General features: G+C 46.4%; 1 protein-coding gene across 1 annotated transcript in view; it reads left to right on the top strand.

Moving 5' to 3' along the window:
* LOC138304288 (zinc-binding protein A33-like) overlaps window positions 1-16581 on the top strand; it is an 810175-nt gene that overhangs the window by 41512 nt on the left and 752082 nt on the right. The window contains exon 2 of the mRNA XM_069244231.1: window positions 11207-11302. Within this exon, the coding sequence (XP_069100332.1) occupies window positions 11207-11302 (96 nt within the window). The remainder of the gene's footprint in view (window positions 1-11206; window positions 11303-16581) is intronic.

The raw sequence follows: 16581 nt of genomic DNA, 5'->3' as shown, positions 1-16581 counted from the left end.
TACTTTAGTGCAGTGGTAAATGGCTGTGAAATAACGTGGACGTTATTTCACTCAGGCTGCAGTGGCAGGCCTGTGTAAGAATTGTCAGAGCTCCCTATGGGTGGCAAAAGAAATGCTACAGCCCATAGGGATCTCCTGGAACCCCCATACCCTGGGTACCTCAGTACCATATACTAGGGAATTATAAGGGTGTTCCACTATGCCAATGTAAATTGGTGAAAATGGTCACTAGCCTGTTAGTGACAATTTGGAAAGAAATGAGAGAGCATAACCACTGAGGTTCTGATTAGCAGAGCCTCAGTGAGACAGTTAGTCATAACACAGGTAACACATACAGGGCACACTTATGAGCACTGGGGCCCTGGCTGGCAGGGTCCCAGTGACACATACAACTAAAACAACATATATACAGTGAAATATGGGGGTAACATGCCAGGCAAGATGGTACTTTCCTACACTCCTCCCCAGCCTTCACATCTATTTCCAAAGGGAGAGGGTGAAAAACCCTCTCTCAGAGGAAATCCTTTGTTCTGCCTTCCTGGGCCAGGGCTGCCTGGACCCCAGAAGGGCAGAAACCTGTCTGAGGGATTGGCAGCAGCTGCAGTGGAGACCCCAGAAAGGCAGTTTGGCAGTACCCAGGTACAATTCCATGATCTTAGACATGTTACATGGCCATGTTCGGAGTTACCATTGTGACGCTATACATAGGTAGTGACCTATGTATAGTGCACGCGTGTAATGGTGTCCCCGCACTCACAAAGTCCGGGGAATTTGCCCTGAACGATGTGGGGGCACCTTGACTTGTGCCAGGGTGCCCACACACTAAGTAACTTTGCACCCAACCTTCACCAGGTGAAGGTTAGACATATAGGTGACTTATAAGTTACTTAAGTGCAGTGGTAAATGGCTGTGAAATAACGTGGACGTTATTTCACTCAGGCTGCACTGGCAGGCCTGTGTAAGAATTGTCAGAGCTCCCTATGGGTGACAAAAGAAATGCTGCAGCCCATAGGGATCTCCTGGAACCCCAATACCCTGGGTACCTCAGTACCATATACTAGGGAATTATATGGGTGTACCAGTATGCCAATGTGAATTGGTAAATTTAGTCACTAGCCTGTTAGTGACAAATTTAGAAAGCAGAGAGAGCATAACCACTGAGGATCTGGTTAGCAGAGCCTCAGTGAGACAGTTAGGCATCGCACAGGGAACACATACAGGGCACATACTTATGAGCACTGGGGCCCTGCCTGGCAGGGTCCCAGTGACACATAGACTAAAACAACATATATACACTGAAATATGGGGGTAACATGCCAGGCAAGATGGTACTGTCCTACAACTAGCCACAGTGCAGGCCTCAGACCCTTCACCCCTACTGGCACCTCACATACTGGTTATCCCTAAAAGTGCCCACCAAAGCTAAATTCTTACACTGGGCCTTAGCGGTAGATGCTCACTGTGCCCACTAGTGCCAATCTCTTACTCTGCCAATTAACTGAGGTTTTGTGTACCTACCAGTGTGACCTTTTTCACAGTGACCACTGCTGGTATAGTCGCACACTGAGTACCACTGGAAATTCTTCACACTTTCCACCCTGTTCACCAATACTAAATCCTCCCGTTGTCACTAAAGCAAGATTCTGGTAGTGACCACCAGGCCACGTTTTCATATTGGCCGATAATGTCAATGACTCGGCTTGCCCCAAAATGCCAATTTATTTAGACTGCTAATCGGTGGTGAATACTGGCAACGAGTGCCAGATTCTCGCGCTACCAGCCAGTGCCTGCTTTCCATATGCCCCAAATCTGGCACCTTCCACTGACCCCTAGAAGCAACTTAACACACTGTACTAAATGTGCAGATTTCTCAGACTGTCTGCTGGTTCCATCTTCTTGCATTGTCGAACAGCGCCGTTTTTCACACTACTCACTAGTATGAGCTCCTCACAGTGCTCACCAGGGTTGATTCCACAGAGTAACCATTGGTGAAACAGCCTCTCACTGCCCTCTCGCTTCCGTACCTAGCACTGCCTACCAGTGCCATCTTCGTACAGTAACCCACCTCTAGGCTGCAGCTCTCAGAAGTAACCCAGTACCAACGTCTCACTCCGCACATCTCTGCACAATTCACACACTCGTGACTAGTGCCATCTTTTCTCTTTGTTACCCATTCCAAACTCTTCACACATTTCCCAACAGCGCAAACTTCTCAAGTCACCCTCCAGTGCCACTCTCTAACGCCACCGCTTAACTCTGCAATCTTGTGCCAGCTTTTCACACTTCTTACATAGGACAGCTCCTCGCACCGCTTACCAGCCTCACTGGTCGCCCGCAGGAATTTCTCATTCTGCCACTAACGTGGTCTTCTCATAATACCCAGCAGTGTGTGATCAGAACTGCACACTAGTGCAAACCCTCACCAGGCCACATATTATTCAACACAAGCAGCTTTCCACGCTTCTCATAGTGAAGTGTTCTAAAGTGCTCACTAATGGCACCCTGACCATCCTTGCCAGCGACTGGCAGTGGCTACCAAGGTCTCCCATTGTCACCCTGAGCCAGTGCATCAATTTGCTCCCAGGGCCAGCACCACACAAAGTTCATTAGTGCCATCTTCTCACACTGCAAAGACGTGCAGACCTCTCACAGTGAATACCAGTGCCAACTCCTGACACTGCTTACCAATGCTAGCCTATCATGATATACTCATTTGTCAGCGAAGTATATTTCTTTCCACAGTACCCTCAGGCAGTCTTCTCACACTACTCACTAGTGTCAGTTCCACACTTTTCTCCTAGTGCCATCAGTGGGCATCCTACACCGCAAACAAGGGCAAGCCCCTCCTGATTCCCCCAGTCACACCACCTCATACTACCCAACATTTCCATCCCCTCAAACTACTCAGCAATGCCCGCTTCTCGCACTCAACTTTGCTACTTAGTAGCGATCACCAGAGCCTGCTACCCACATTGACTATCACTGCCAATATCTTTCATTATAAAGCAGTGCCGGCTTCTAACTCAGTCCCCAACGCGGGCTTCTCAAACGTTCTACCATGGCTCTCAAACTAGGGCTTGTCACTATTGAAAGATGCCAGCTTCTCACACGGCCAGTTGTGACAAGCTTCTCCTCTCACTTGCCCTTGCCAGCTTCTTACACTGCCAGCCAGAACAATCGCCTAATACTGTGTGTCTCTGCAAGGTTATCGCACTACCCACCTGCGCCAACCATTAAAATTGCCCTCCAGGGGCAAGTGCTCCTGCTGCTCGCAAGTGCAACATCTTCTCACTTCCAACCAGTGCCTACATTCGATGCTGCCCACCAGTGCAGCTTCTCGCGCTGCCCACGTAGTCTGTGATACTAGCAATTGCCACAATTCCATGACCAGCATCATCTCATTGGTTCCATCCTCGCACACTATTCACAAGTGTCACCCCCGTCACTATCTACGCGCGCCAGCTTCCTGCCAGTTTATCTGTGCCAGCTTCACATGGGGCCTAGGGTTGCTTTTTTTGCGTGTTGTCCAGCAGGTTATTCTGCCAACCTTATCATGGGTTTGCAAACATATTGAAGCTGTAACTGGAATGCATATAAGTGTGGTACAACTGCAGTTGTTTTGAAACGTATTTTGGGTCAACTGAACACTTTGATAGAAATTGGATGATTGTTCCCTGGATGAAGGAATAATCTGCTCTTTAAGGTATCTGACTACCTATATGTGTGGCAACAGAGCATAAAGTTTCTAATGAAAATAAAATGTGTATAGGATGTGAACGAAAGAACAAAAAAATTACTACGGACAGTGATGATAATCTGTTGCCTGGAAACCTTTGAACACTTATGTAGATCATATACTGGCCATTTTATAATTAAATAGTGATGTTCTGACGACTAGTGGCCTTGAAAAGGCGACGGGTGTCGCACACCACATGTTGGCTGTATTTTTTGTTTGTTCATTCCATGGTTTATGTACAATATTGTTTCTCTCAAATTAATAAATGTAATGGTAATAAACAAATAATGATAAAATCTGATATAAAAAAGTCTATTACACTTTGATGATGAGATACACATTGGTTTGGTAATGGTACTGAAAAAAGAATGATAAATGTGATTCAAGCATTTATTACATGTGGATGATTACACAAACATTGATTTGCTATTAATAAGATTGATATACTGCAACTAATTACTGTAATGCATTTCCAGAAGATGGAATTGCATTCCTCATTCTTCCTAGGGGCCTCTTGCAGGACTTTTATAAAAGTTAAATGGGTAATGATAGTAGTGTAACTATCATTTAGAGAACACCTTGCGCTGGGCATAAACTCTTTACCCCTTTTTCCTTGATCTGCTCACTTTCATTGTTCATCAGTGCAGGTTTCTCACATTGTGCATCATTTTTTTTAACTGCCCACCAGTGAAACATTCTCACAGTGGTTACCAGTATATGAACATCTTTCACACTGCTCTCGAATGCCAGTTTGTCATACCAGCAGCTAGTGCCATATTTTCAAATGCAGGGTAGTGCTACCTTTTCACACTGTCCACAGCTGCTCATTCCCCACATATCCAGCAGTGCCAGAGTCCCTAACCACACACCAATATCTGTGTCTCACACTGCCCGAAAGCGTCTGCTTAAGTAACCTTAAACTGTACTTTGTCTCTGATATTACCTATTAGTGGGAGTTTTTCACACTGATCACCAGTGCTGCTCCCTAAACGACTTTTCTGTGCAAAACTCTCACACTGCCAACTAACGGGAGGCCCTCACTCTGCCACCCAGTGACAGTTTATTTCATGCCCGCCTAGTGGCACTTTATCGCACTTCCTGTCAGCAGCAGCTTTTCACACTGATCACCACTGCCCTCCAGTGGCGGTACTTCACACTACTCATCTGTACCAGCTCCACGCAGTGCCTCGGGTAATTGATCCCATCTTCAATCACTGCACTCTTCTCATGCTGCCAAAAGGGCTCCGTGAGATAAAAGCTCGCTACCGACATCTGCTGTGACGTGCAGGTCGCGAGTGTGGCACACAGGAGAGCCGCCTCATTCTTCATTCTTTTTGACAGCGCTCAGACATGGCGGTGCCACCCTGGCACTCCAGAGCCAGCTACTCACACGGGAGAGGCGAGTTAACTACTCGTAGTTTCAGCTTCTCACATGGCCCCGGGCCTTCGCCTAGCACTGCACATGAGTTAACATATTGTCACAACACCCTCAGGGCAGGGCTCTCACACTTTGTAGCTGTGCCATCCTCACACACTCCTGAACAGTTCCAGCTTCCTAAAATATCCTCATTTACCAGCTTCTCTTGTGAGAAACGATGCCTTCTGCTCACACTTCTACAAGGGCACCCATCTCACATTCTCCACAGTGTCAGACCAGCACACTGCCCACTAGTGTCAGTTTTCTGCATTGCCACAGTGGGCCCCTCAAATACCATTTTTATTTCTCACACTAGTCACCAGCACTAACTTCTCGAAGTTCGCATCACTGAAAGATTACTACTCTGCCCACCACGGAGGCCTTTTTGCTCACAAATGCCAGTATCTCGCGCTACTAAGCACCACCACCCTCTTACAATGACCACTGGGGCACCCTTGTCGCAAAACTCTCTTGTTGTCAAGCAGCTCCAACTTCTAACGATGCCCCCAGTAAACGACTGGTACACTTCTCAATAGTATCAGCTATTAACACTGTTCACAAATGTCTGCCCCTCACACCATGCATCAGTATCTGCTTCACTCACGGTGTGCAGTACACGCGTTCATCGCTCCCAATGAATGCTACAGCCCCACCCTCTCATCTTCCCTGTGTCAACCTCAGACATTGCCTCCCAGTGAAAGCTTCTCACACTGTTCATCAGTACAAGCATCCTTTAGGCCAGCCATGCCAGATCATCGCATGACAAGCAGTGCCAAGGACGAAATATACCTTTATTGCATAATTAATAAAAATCATTGCAATCATCAATGCACATAAAAGCATAATCGATTAAAACAGAAAACCCCAAAACGACCTACTGGGGTTTCTCATTCACATAAAGTTAAAACACTGATAGCAAGATAAGTTGTTGGAAAGACACTTAAATAAGGTTGTGTGTTTCATCTCAGGGGTAATCTGAAATGACCCCTCCAACTCCATGCTGTTCTTGTCCATCTAGGCTGAGAGTGAAAGTAGCACTAACAAAGTTGCTTAGTCATGAGCTTAATAGCTCCATCAGTTTTCATAGTTATTGGCACATGCTTTAAAAGGTGTTCCGCTTTTAATATGAATTTTGCCATGCATGCCATGTGCTGTGGTGTCAGATCTTTGAAACAAAATAGGATAACTTGTCGGCGTGATCTAAAGCCATTGGAGATAAGCTGGTTTCTGTGGTACAGTTTCCACCAGGGTAGCAGTGCAGGGCATATGAACAGAAGGTGTAAAAAGTCTTCCTGATAGTATGCACATAGCCTGCATTTCCCATTGTGTGAGGGTTTGAGCCATTTTGGTACTGCATCCAGTGAGGGGAGTAGACCAAACCTGGCTTGCAGTACCTTTGTCTTTAGAGATTTATTTAGTATTTCACCCAGGTATGGCTGTGCTGCTGGCGCCTTGTATGTGTTTATAGTCATCCATGAATGGGATCGTAACCTGAACTTGTCTTTGTCCTTATTCCAAAATAGCTGCTTTATTTGCTTGTTTATTAGTTGCTTAAATAATTTATGCAGTAAGGTCTTTTGCCACAGCTCTTCTGCCTGCAGTTGCTTGATTGCCAAGCCAATTTTATCAGCTCATGAATTTGAGTCATCCGGTGTGCTCAGGCCTGTTTCCTCCCAGATAAGTGCTTTTAGTGTGTTGGGAGTGCCTGTCTTAGAAGGAGAGGCATATTTGAGGATAGCTCCATTCTGTACCAAAGTTTGGTCTTGTAGCCCAAATTCCAATCTGACTTGAGCTGTTGAAGAACTGTATGACAGGCGGAAAAGAAAGCCGAAAACTTTACTCTGGGAAATATTCAAGAAATTAAACTTGCCAGGATAGATATCCAAACCATATGTCAGGGAGGGCAGGAACTTTGCCTTGATCACCGTAAGGAGCGTGTTCCAGGTTGGACTTTGCAGATTCGTAGATAGATTTTGAAGAGCTGCGAGTTGTGATGCCACTCTGGGTTTCAAGGTGTTTAGATACAAGCAGTGATTTCACCGCTCCAGCAACCAGACCCCTAGATATTTATAGCTATTACTTTTGCCCACAAGCTGGTTTCCACAGAGGCACTGCTTTTTCTTAATTACACACTTGCTGAAGATGACCACCTTGGTTTTCTCCAGGTTTAACAGCAGCATGTTGGTCTTGCAATACTGATCTAGGGTGTTTAGCAATTTTTGGAGCCCTGTGCCTGAAAGATTCAGCTGGACAATGTTGTCTGCGTATAGTAGTGCTGTTAGGGGTTGGTGGCCCAATTTGGGGGGATGGGAACTGGAAGAGTTCAACTGTGCGCACAGATCTGCCAGATATAAATTGAATAACATTGGGGCTAGTACACAGCCTTGCTTAACGCCTCTTTCTGTAGAGATTTTAGCAGACACTCTTCCATTGCTGCCAACTTTTACCCTAGCCCAGTAGTCAGAATATAAAAGATGTATTCCTCTTAACAGGTTTGGTGGAATGTTGAGATCTACTAACTTCTTCCACAGTCTATGCTGTTCCACAGAGTTGAAAGCTTTAGAAAGTGGGTGTGTAAGGCCATTTTCTTTTTTATATATATTTTCTGCCAGCATAGCTAGTGCTATGAGATTGTCAAAGGTGCTCGACGAGGGACTAAAGTCTGTTTGGTTCAGAGGAATTAGATTCAGTTTGGTCACCCAGTCTTTCAATTCCACTAACAGGCAGTCCGCAAATATTTTTGCATCAGTATCGAGCAGAGCGATCAAACAATGGCTGCCTGAGTTCCCAGGGGGGCCTTTCTTATAGAATGGATGGAGAATTGACCCTTTCCATGAATCAGGGATTTTGTTTTCTGTGATGCAGGCAGTGAACAAATTGCTAAGTTGGTTAGACCAAAATTCTGGATCGTGTTTTAAGACCCCTGCAGGGAGGCCATTTGGACCGGGAGACCCGTTTGTTCTGCAGTGTCTAAGGTGTCCTTCAATCTTTTGTGCTTCGAAGGAGAGGGGATTTGGCTCTCACTTTGAACTAGAATTGCGTTCTGCCGCTTCCTGATAGTTGGAGATATACTCAATCCGCTTCATTTCTCGCATGGTGTTTCTAAGGGTCCCTGCAGCCCTACGTGCCAGTTGATTGACAATGGACCACAAGGGGCAGCTGTTCTTTTGTTTGCACGCCTCAACAACTTTGATCCATTCCTGGTCTCGGTGTGCCTGCTTTGCTTCCTCGACTGCCTTCTTGTATATCTTTCTTAGTTCGTGCAAGATGCCAAGTTGGCTGGTGTCCATGTGTTGTTTCTTTAGGGCTCTTGCTGCTTTGTTGAGCTGTTACCTTTGTTGCTTTAGGGATTGTGTGAACCATAAGTTTTTGTTTCATGGACAACCAACCCTGTGCGTTGTATGGGAGCTAGTTGGTTCCTTAGTGATGTCAGTGTTGCTTCCCATTTGATGAATGTGTCCACCTGGGGCACTAGATTGGGTGATAAGCTTGTTTTCTATGCCTTGTATTTCCCCAAACACAAGTTTGACCATCTTATACGGTGTAGATAGCTTGCTGGATTCTGTGACCCTATATTATGTACCTGTGCCATATATATTGGTTGCTGTTCGTGATTTCCATAACTTGCAGAAGATGGTCCCTTTCGCATCTAACTTCTATGCTAAAGACATAAATGAACTTGAAGAATGCCATAGACGCAAATGTGTAATCTAGGGTGTTTGCCAATTTATTCGATTAGTGCGCGCAATCTATGGGGAATCGACCGTTCAAGGCCGTCAGTCCAAGTGCTTCTAAAGCTCTCGCCAGAGGATAATCACATATGTCCCATATGTCAGTGAAGCGTGATACTTGCTACGGGATGCCCAGGCACTGATCCAAGGCTCCTTCTCGGATGCTTCTTTTCTCATGGTTGGCCATGTTTAGGTTGAAGTCACCTGTAATGAGCCAGGTGGCATTTTCAAATTAGGCTTTTAGAAATAGCAATTCATTTTTTGGGGTGTCTAATAGGTGCTGTTTTTGGGTCGTATTGGGGTGGGGGTACCAGATTTTCACACTGCTCACCAGTTTCAGTGTCTCAGACGTCCACCACAGGCAGTATCACACTGCACACTAGTGCGACCTTGCAATATTTCCCGACATACAGCTGTGCATGATCCTCACACACCCCCATATTTGTGAGTTCCTCTGTGCTAGAGCCTCACACAACCCCTCAGCATAGAAAGCTCCTCACATATGTGTTCAATTCCACCTCTTTACACGTCCCATCAGTAACATTTTCAAACTTTGTGATAATTGCTTCTAATAGTGTCAACCAGTATCAATCGGATTCTCACACTACCAGCCTATGCCACTGCCTTACATTGCTTATGTATGTAGTCCTCTCCTGCAGTCCGCCAGTGCATGCTTTTCACAGTGCCCACTTAAGCATTCCTCTCTTGGAGTCCACATGTGCATACCTCTTACAGTGCTCACCTCAGGAAGCCATTATGTATGCTGTGCATAATACAGAACCTTCCCTTTGAGACTTCGCTGATGGTACAGTGAGAAGGTCAGAATGGTGAACTGTGCTAGTGATATCAGTTGTGATACTGAAAGTAAAGGCCTGTTGATCGATTGAAGCATACAAAAAGAAATGGATGGAATGCTTGAATTAATCGTAATCACTGGTAACTACTGGTAACTGCATTCCAGTTCATAATTATTTTTCACAATGCAACCTCAGTTTGGACCCGGCCATGTGCAGATTAATCTTGACCTTGCTCCAATGGGAACTGTGCAGCCCGAACTGGCGGACCATGTCCTCCCTCAACTGAAACACAAGCAACTGAGGACCGGTTACACCCTGATTAGGGCACATAAGCCAGGTACAGCTTGGTTCCAGTGACACAATGTGCACATGAACCATGACTAGGCATGCACTTCCCATAAAAACGGAAAAACCCTGAATTATGCAAAAGGTGATGGGCAGAATGCTTGTAAAAATCTGAGACACTGGTAATTACTTCTAGACACATTTCAGTCCATTGTTATTTTGCAAACCATGCCACCTCAGTTTGGACCCATCCATATGCAAATCAGTCTTGACCTTGCATCAATGGGAAATGGGTCCTGGGTTGCTTGTGCTTAGGTACAAGGAGGACCTGGCCTCTCTGTTTGGGCTGGACTGTTCCCATTGGATTGTTTTGTGGCCCTCTTGGACCAATGTTGGTTCCCTATGTTTAGCTTTGGTTTATATTTTAGATTTTACATGTTTAACTTGCAGCACTTTTAGCAGTGACATTTTACATTCTTTGCTTGCATGACACTTTTCTAGGAATAGTTTGTGCAAGCTGCTTGTTTTAGTTAGCCTTTTCTCAACAAATAATTAGTACATTCTGTTCAAGGTTAGGAGCCCAGTACACAATAACATAGTGCTTGCGTTCCCCGTTCTGGAGACAGCTTCTAACATCTAGATAGCATTGAATTAGAGCTGTGCTTCCAACACAGTGTGGTCTTTATTCTTTAAATGGTGCACTGACCCGGAAGAGGCAGAGGGGCACTCCAACCTCAGCTGTCCTGGGACGAATGCTGCATTTGACATGCAGCTTGGCTGGCGCCAATTTCCCAGCCTCCCAAACGGATTACTATTCACACTGCAGGCTGACTCCTGACAGTTTCCAGGTATGAGGATAAGGCTAATCCCTTAAATCAAGCAAAGGAGGAAGGTACACCCACTATACTTTTATATAGACCAGTGGTTCCAAACCTGTGGTCCGCGGCACTTCAGGGGTCTGTGAAACATTCCCAAGACTGTAATCCCTTAATGGTGACATTCTGGTAGACAGTCAGAGAGACAAGATCTCTGTAGTCCTATCCTATGAAGATTAGCAGGCCCTCAAGTCAAAGTAAGAGTTGACACCTAGAACTTCATCAGTTAAATGGCAGGGTTTATCTTGTGGCACAAAAAAATGTCCCTTAAGGCACAGTTTTGCAAAAGTTTGCTCTGTGAATGAGAGATGGCCTTGTGGATTCCTGCTCTAACCATCCTTTCCTCTCCTTTGCTCCCCCTGCAGGAGGAACTCATGGCGGCAGTTAGTCCACTGGAGGTCAGGCTGAAGGAGCTACAGCAGCTGCAGTGTGAGCAGGAGGAGAGGATAGCGCTGCAAAGGGTAGGAACTGGTGGCTCCTTTGATTCAACAGAACTATGTTGTGTATAATTTCACCATCTGACATAAGGTGAGGATCCTTGGCACAAGATAGGATACCCTGACATACAGTGGGCTTCCCTGGCACCTACGGACTCACCATGGTATAAGGTTGGCATCCCTGACACCCACAGGGAACCCTGGAATGTAGTGCCCTACCTCTATAAGTTGAGGATCCCTGCTGTACAGCAAGGATTACTGATAATAACTTTGGCATCCCTGACCCTGTTTGGCCTCAATTGACACTCACAGGCTGCTCTGGCAAGGTACAGAATTATATTGTATTTTGCATTACAGTAATGAAGCGCATCTCCACCAATGACGTGAACCCGAAGACTTGTGAAATCCTTGTCCAGGTCATAGGAAGCTTGTCTAATATGCATGGTTGTAAGATTGTGAGTATATACTGTGACCTATAAGGGAAACATTAGGTACTTTGCATGAGACCCAGAGGTGGTGCTTCATTCTTGGAGCTGCACACTTGTAGGAAAGTACCATCTTTCTTGGCATGTTACCCCCAATTTTACATGTATGTCAGTATGTTTTTGCCTGTCTCACTGGGATCCTGCTAGCCAGGACCCCCGTGCTCATAGTTTGTGGCCTAAATGTGTATGCCTGTGTAGTGCCTAACTGTGTCACTGAGGCTCTGCTAATCAGAACCTCAGTGCTCATGCGCTCTATGCCTTTAGATTTGTAACTATAGGCTAGTGACCACTTTTACCAAGTTCAATTCGCATACAAGAACACCCTTTTAATTCCCTAGTATATGGTACCTAGGTAGACAGGGTACTGGGGTTCCAGGAGATCCATATGGGCTGCAGTATTTCTTTTGTCACCCATAGGGAGCTCAGACAAACCTTTACACAGGACTGCCATTGCAGCCTGAGTGAAATAACACACATTATTTCACAGCCATTTTTACTGCACTGAAGTAACTTATAAATCACCTATATGTCTAACCTTCACTTGCTGAAGGTTAGGTGCAAAGTTACTAAGTGTGAGGGCACCCTTGCACTAGCAAAGGTGCCCCCACAGAGTTCAGGGCCATTTCCACGGACTTTGTGAGTGCGGGAACACCATTGCACACGTGCACTACATATAGGTCAATACCTATATGTAGCTTCAGAATGGTAACTCGGAATATGGCCATGTAACAGGTCTAAGATCATGGAATTGTCCCCCTTTTCCAAATCTGGTATTGGGGAGCCAATTCCATGCATCCTGGGGGCTCCACTATGGACCCCCAGCACTGCCAAACCAGCTCTCTGGGTTTTTTTCTGCAGCTACACAGACACCCCACAGACAGGCGTTTGCCCTCCTAGGGTCTGGGCAGCCCGGTCCCAGGAAGGCAGAACAAAGAATTTCCTCTGAGAGAGGGTGTTACACCCTCTCCCTTTGGAAATGGGTTTTAAAGGATGGGGAAGGGTAGCCTCTCCCAGCCTCTGGAAATGCTTTGAAGGGCACAGGTGGTGATCTCCTTGCATAAGCCAGTCTACACCTGTTTAGGGAACCCCCAGTCCCTGCTCTGGTGCAAAACTGGAAAAAGGAAAGGGGAGTGACCACTCCCCTGTCTATCACCACCCCAGGGGTGGTGCCCAGAGCTCCTCCAGTGGGCCTCAGACCTCTGCCATCTTGTTTCCAGAGGTGTGGGGACACTCTGGAGGCCTCTGAGTGGCCAGTGCCAGCAGGTGACGTCAGAGACCCCTCCTGATAGGTGCATACCTGACTAGGTGGCCAATCCTCCTCTGAGAGCTATTTAGGGTCTCTTCAGTGGGCTTTTCCTCAGATTACGACTTGCAAGAATTCATCAGGGTTCCTCTGCACTTCTCCCTTCGACTTCTGCCAAGGATCGACCGCTTACTGCTCCAGGACGCCTGCAAAACTGCAACAAAGTAGCCAGAAGACTACCAGCGACATTGTAGCGCCTAATCCTGCCAGCTTTCTCCACTGTTTCCTGGTGGTGCATGCTCTGGGGGCTGCCTGCCTTCACCCTGCACTGGAAGCCACAGAGAAATCTCCTGTGGGTCGATGGAATCTTCCCCCTGCTCCAGCAGGCACCAAACTTCAGCTTCACCAGTACTCTGGGTCCCATCTCATCCTGACGAACGTGGCCCCTGGAATACAGGTGGTGGACCCAAGTGACCCAGACTGTCCAGTGGTCCAACTGTCCGTATTTGGAGGAGGTAAGTCCTTGCCTCCCCTCCCCAAACAGTAATCCTGTGCACCACCAGATCTGCAGCTACAAGGGCTTCTGTGCACATTTCCAAGAAATCCTGCATGCACAGCTGAGCCTAAGTCCCCAGCACTCCGTCCAGTGATGCTCAGCTCCCTGAGTTGACCTCCGGTGTCGTGGGACCGCTCTCTGCAGTGTAGAGACGACCGCCGTGTTCAGTCTTCTTGAACCCGTGTTCATGGACATGTGCAGGTGCTTCCTTCGTGTCCGTGGGCTCTCTACGTTGCTGAGGGCCCCCTCTGTCTCCTCTCCCAAGTGGTGACATCCTGGTCCTTCCTGGGCCCAGGCAGCACCCTTTTTCCCCAATCGTGACTCTTGCAGGTAGCAATGCTTGTTTGTGGTATTTTGCCAAGGAAACAACTCTGCATCCTCCTGTTACGTACTGGGCTGGACTTCTCACCTCTGGATACTGGGTTGGCGAATATACCTGGTCTCCTACAGGTTCTGGATACTCCCAGATAAGGGCGACCCCTTCTAGCAGCCACGGTGCCGCTTGACATGCAACGCCAAGGCAGACCTTACCCTCCAGAAGGAGTCCCAGAGGGAAGAAAACCCAACACTGGGGAAAAACCTCTAACAGGAACTCCTGAAAAAAATTAAGAAAAATCAGGACTTGACAACAGGAACAAAAATAGGCAAATTTTCCCAAGGCAAAAAGCAGGAACAAAGAACAGGCAAATATCCCAAGGCAAAATCTGGAACAAAAAACAGGAGGGAAGAGCACAACCAGAAGGAGGTGTTTGCAACGCAAGGTAGAACAAGACTGACTGACTTACATACTGAGAAAAAGGGAAGTGACATCACTGGAAAGGGCAAGAACACCATCTTGAATTGGGAAGAGCCCATAGACCAGAATAAGAAAAAAGAAAGTAGTATAAAAGAAAACTTGAGCATGCTGGGAAACAAAACACGAAGAAGACAAGATGGACACAAGCATGGACAGAGGCAGGAAGAAAGATACCAGAAAAACCCACCACCATCAAAAAGAAGAAAAAAGGGGCTAAAGGTAAGTGTAGCTCGACCAGGAGCGAAGTTAATGCTTCCCAGGACGCGCAACCAAAAATCGCAGGGAATGGCGCTCTGAGTGTCGGCAGCACGTTCCAGCCGCGAGGCCCGAAAGAGACGCCGCGTCTAAGCGCGGCTTTACAGTAGGTCCCCTCCCCGAGGCCCCAGGTTTGTCAGGATGATGATCAAAAAACAAGCGGACCACACGGGGAGCATGGACGGAGGAAGCATCCTCCCAAGAAGTGTCACTGATAGGGTATCCATACCAATGAACCAAAAACTGCAGTTTGTGCTGAAAAATTCTGGAATCACAGATTTCCTGTACTTCATACTCAGGCTGTCCGTTAATGGAAAGAGGAGGAGGATGCTGGAAATGACAGTGGTATGGATCAGGAACAAAAGGTTTTAACTGGAACACATGGAAAACAGGATGAACCCTCCAGGTATGAGGTAAGCGGAGACGCACAACTACAGGATTCAGGACTTGCGAAATCCAAAAGGGTCCATAGAAACATGGCTTGAATTTATTGACAGAAAACCGGGAAGATAGAAATCTGGAAGAAAGCCACACCTTGTGGCCCACTTGATACGAAGGTGCTGCTTGTCGATAACGATCCGCCTTTCGTTTCATTGCTTGTTTTGAAGCTAGGAGAGTTGTGTGAAGTAGGTCCTGGATTTGATGGATCTGAAGTGAAAAAGAAGTGACAGTAGGAACAAAAGAGGATGTTCGGGAAACAGTAGTGAAAGTCCTCGGATTAAATCCATAGGTACAATAAAAGTGTGTGGTCTTGGTCGCACTATGTACTGTGTTATTATAGGAGAACTTGGCAAGAGCAAGATACTCCGACCAATTGCTTTGTGTAACATTACAGTAACATCTCAGATACTGCTGAAGTTGTTGATTCAGTCTTTCTGTCTGCCCATTAGTTTGTGGATGGAAACCAGAGGATATGGAAATCTCAGTGTTAAATAAGGCACAAAAAACTCTCCAGGAAACGTGATACATATTGAGGCCCTCTGTCCGAAATGACCTCTTGCGGAAGACCATGGAGGTGAAAAATATCCAGCAGAAAAATGTGACTCATTTCTGGGGCTCTCGGTAATTTCTTCAAGGCTGAGAAATGTGGCATCTTGGTGAATGAATCTACGGTCACCATGATTACTTGGTTACCAGAGGAGGTAGGTAAAAAACATATGAAATCCGTGGATAGAGTACACCAAGGAGCTGAAGGGACCGGTAAAGGTCTTAAATAACCTGCCACCTTAGTTCGGGGTGTCTTAGTCTGAGCACGTACTGGGCATGCTGACACAAAGGTTTCAGTATCTGACTTAAGCGAAGGCCACCAAATAGATCACTGAAGCAGCTCCTGGGTTTTTCTGATACCTCGATGTCTGGCTATTGGGGAATCATGACACATTTGTAGAGCTTCTGTCTGCACCTTCTTGGCAGATAGGAAAAGAGCATGTTGATGATAGTAGTAGTTGTCCTTCTTCTGCAAAACACGCTCACTTTATCCCATTCTGAAGCAGACAGAAACTGATACTCTGATTGAACATGTTCTTGAAAAGATTGAGTAGCTCCAATGATTCTGCTGGACTCAATAAGATGTGGAGAGGAGTTCTTGACCACATCAGGGTATCTGCGGGATAAGGCATCTGCCACGAAATTGTGGGAACCAGGTATGTACGTCATCACGAAATCGTACAGGCTAAACAAGAAAGCCCATCTTGCCTGACGACTATTGCGACACTGAAAACTCTGAAGACATTGGAGATTGCGATGATCAGTCCTGGCTTCAAAAGGCTCTCTGGAACCCATCAAGAAATGCCTCCATTCATTACAAGCTACTTTAAGAGCGACTAGTTCTCGTTCCAGTACAGAATAATTGCATTCAGCCTCTGATAAGATATGAGAAAGATAAAAGGATGTTCCAATCCATCGTTGTCTTGTTTTTGCAGCAGAACTGACCCAATAGCTCTGTCTGAGGCATCAGTCACAACAATA

This window comes from Pleurodeles waltl, chromosome 7 (genome assembly GCF_031143425.1).
Source record: "Pleurodeles waltl isolate 20211129_DDA chromosome 7, aPleWal1.hap1.20221129, whole genome shotgun sequence".
In the NCBI taxonomy this organism is placed as follows: domain Eukaryota; kingdom Metazoa; phylum Chordata; class Amphibia; order Caudata; family Salamandridae; genus Pleurodeles; species Pleurodeles waltl.
The sequence above is the reverse complement of the archived record's forward strand: the minus strand, read 5'-3'. Positions and strand labels throughout refer to the sequence as shown.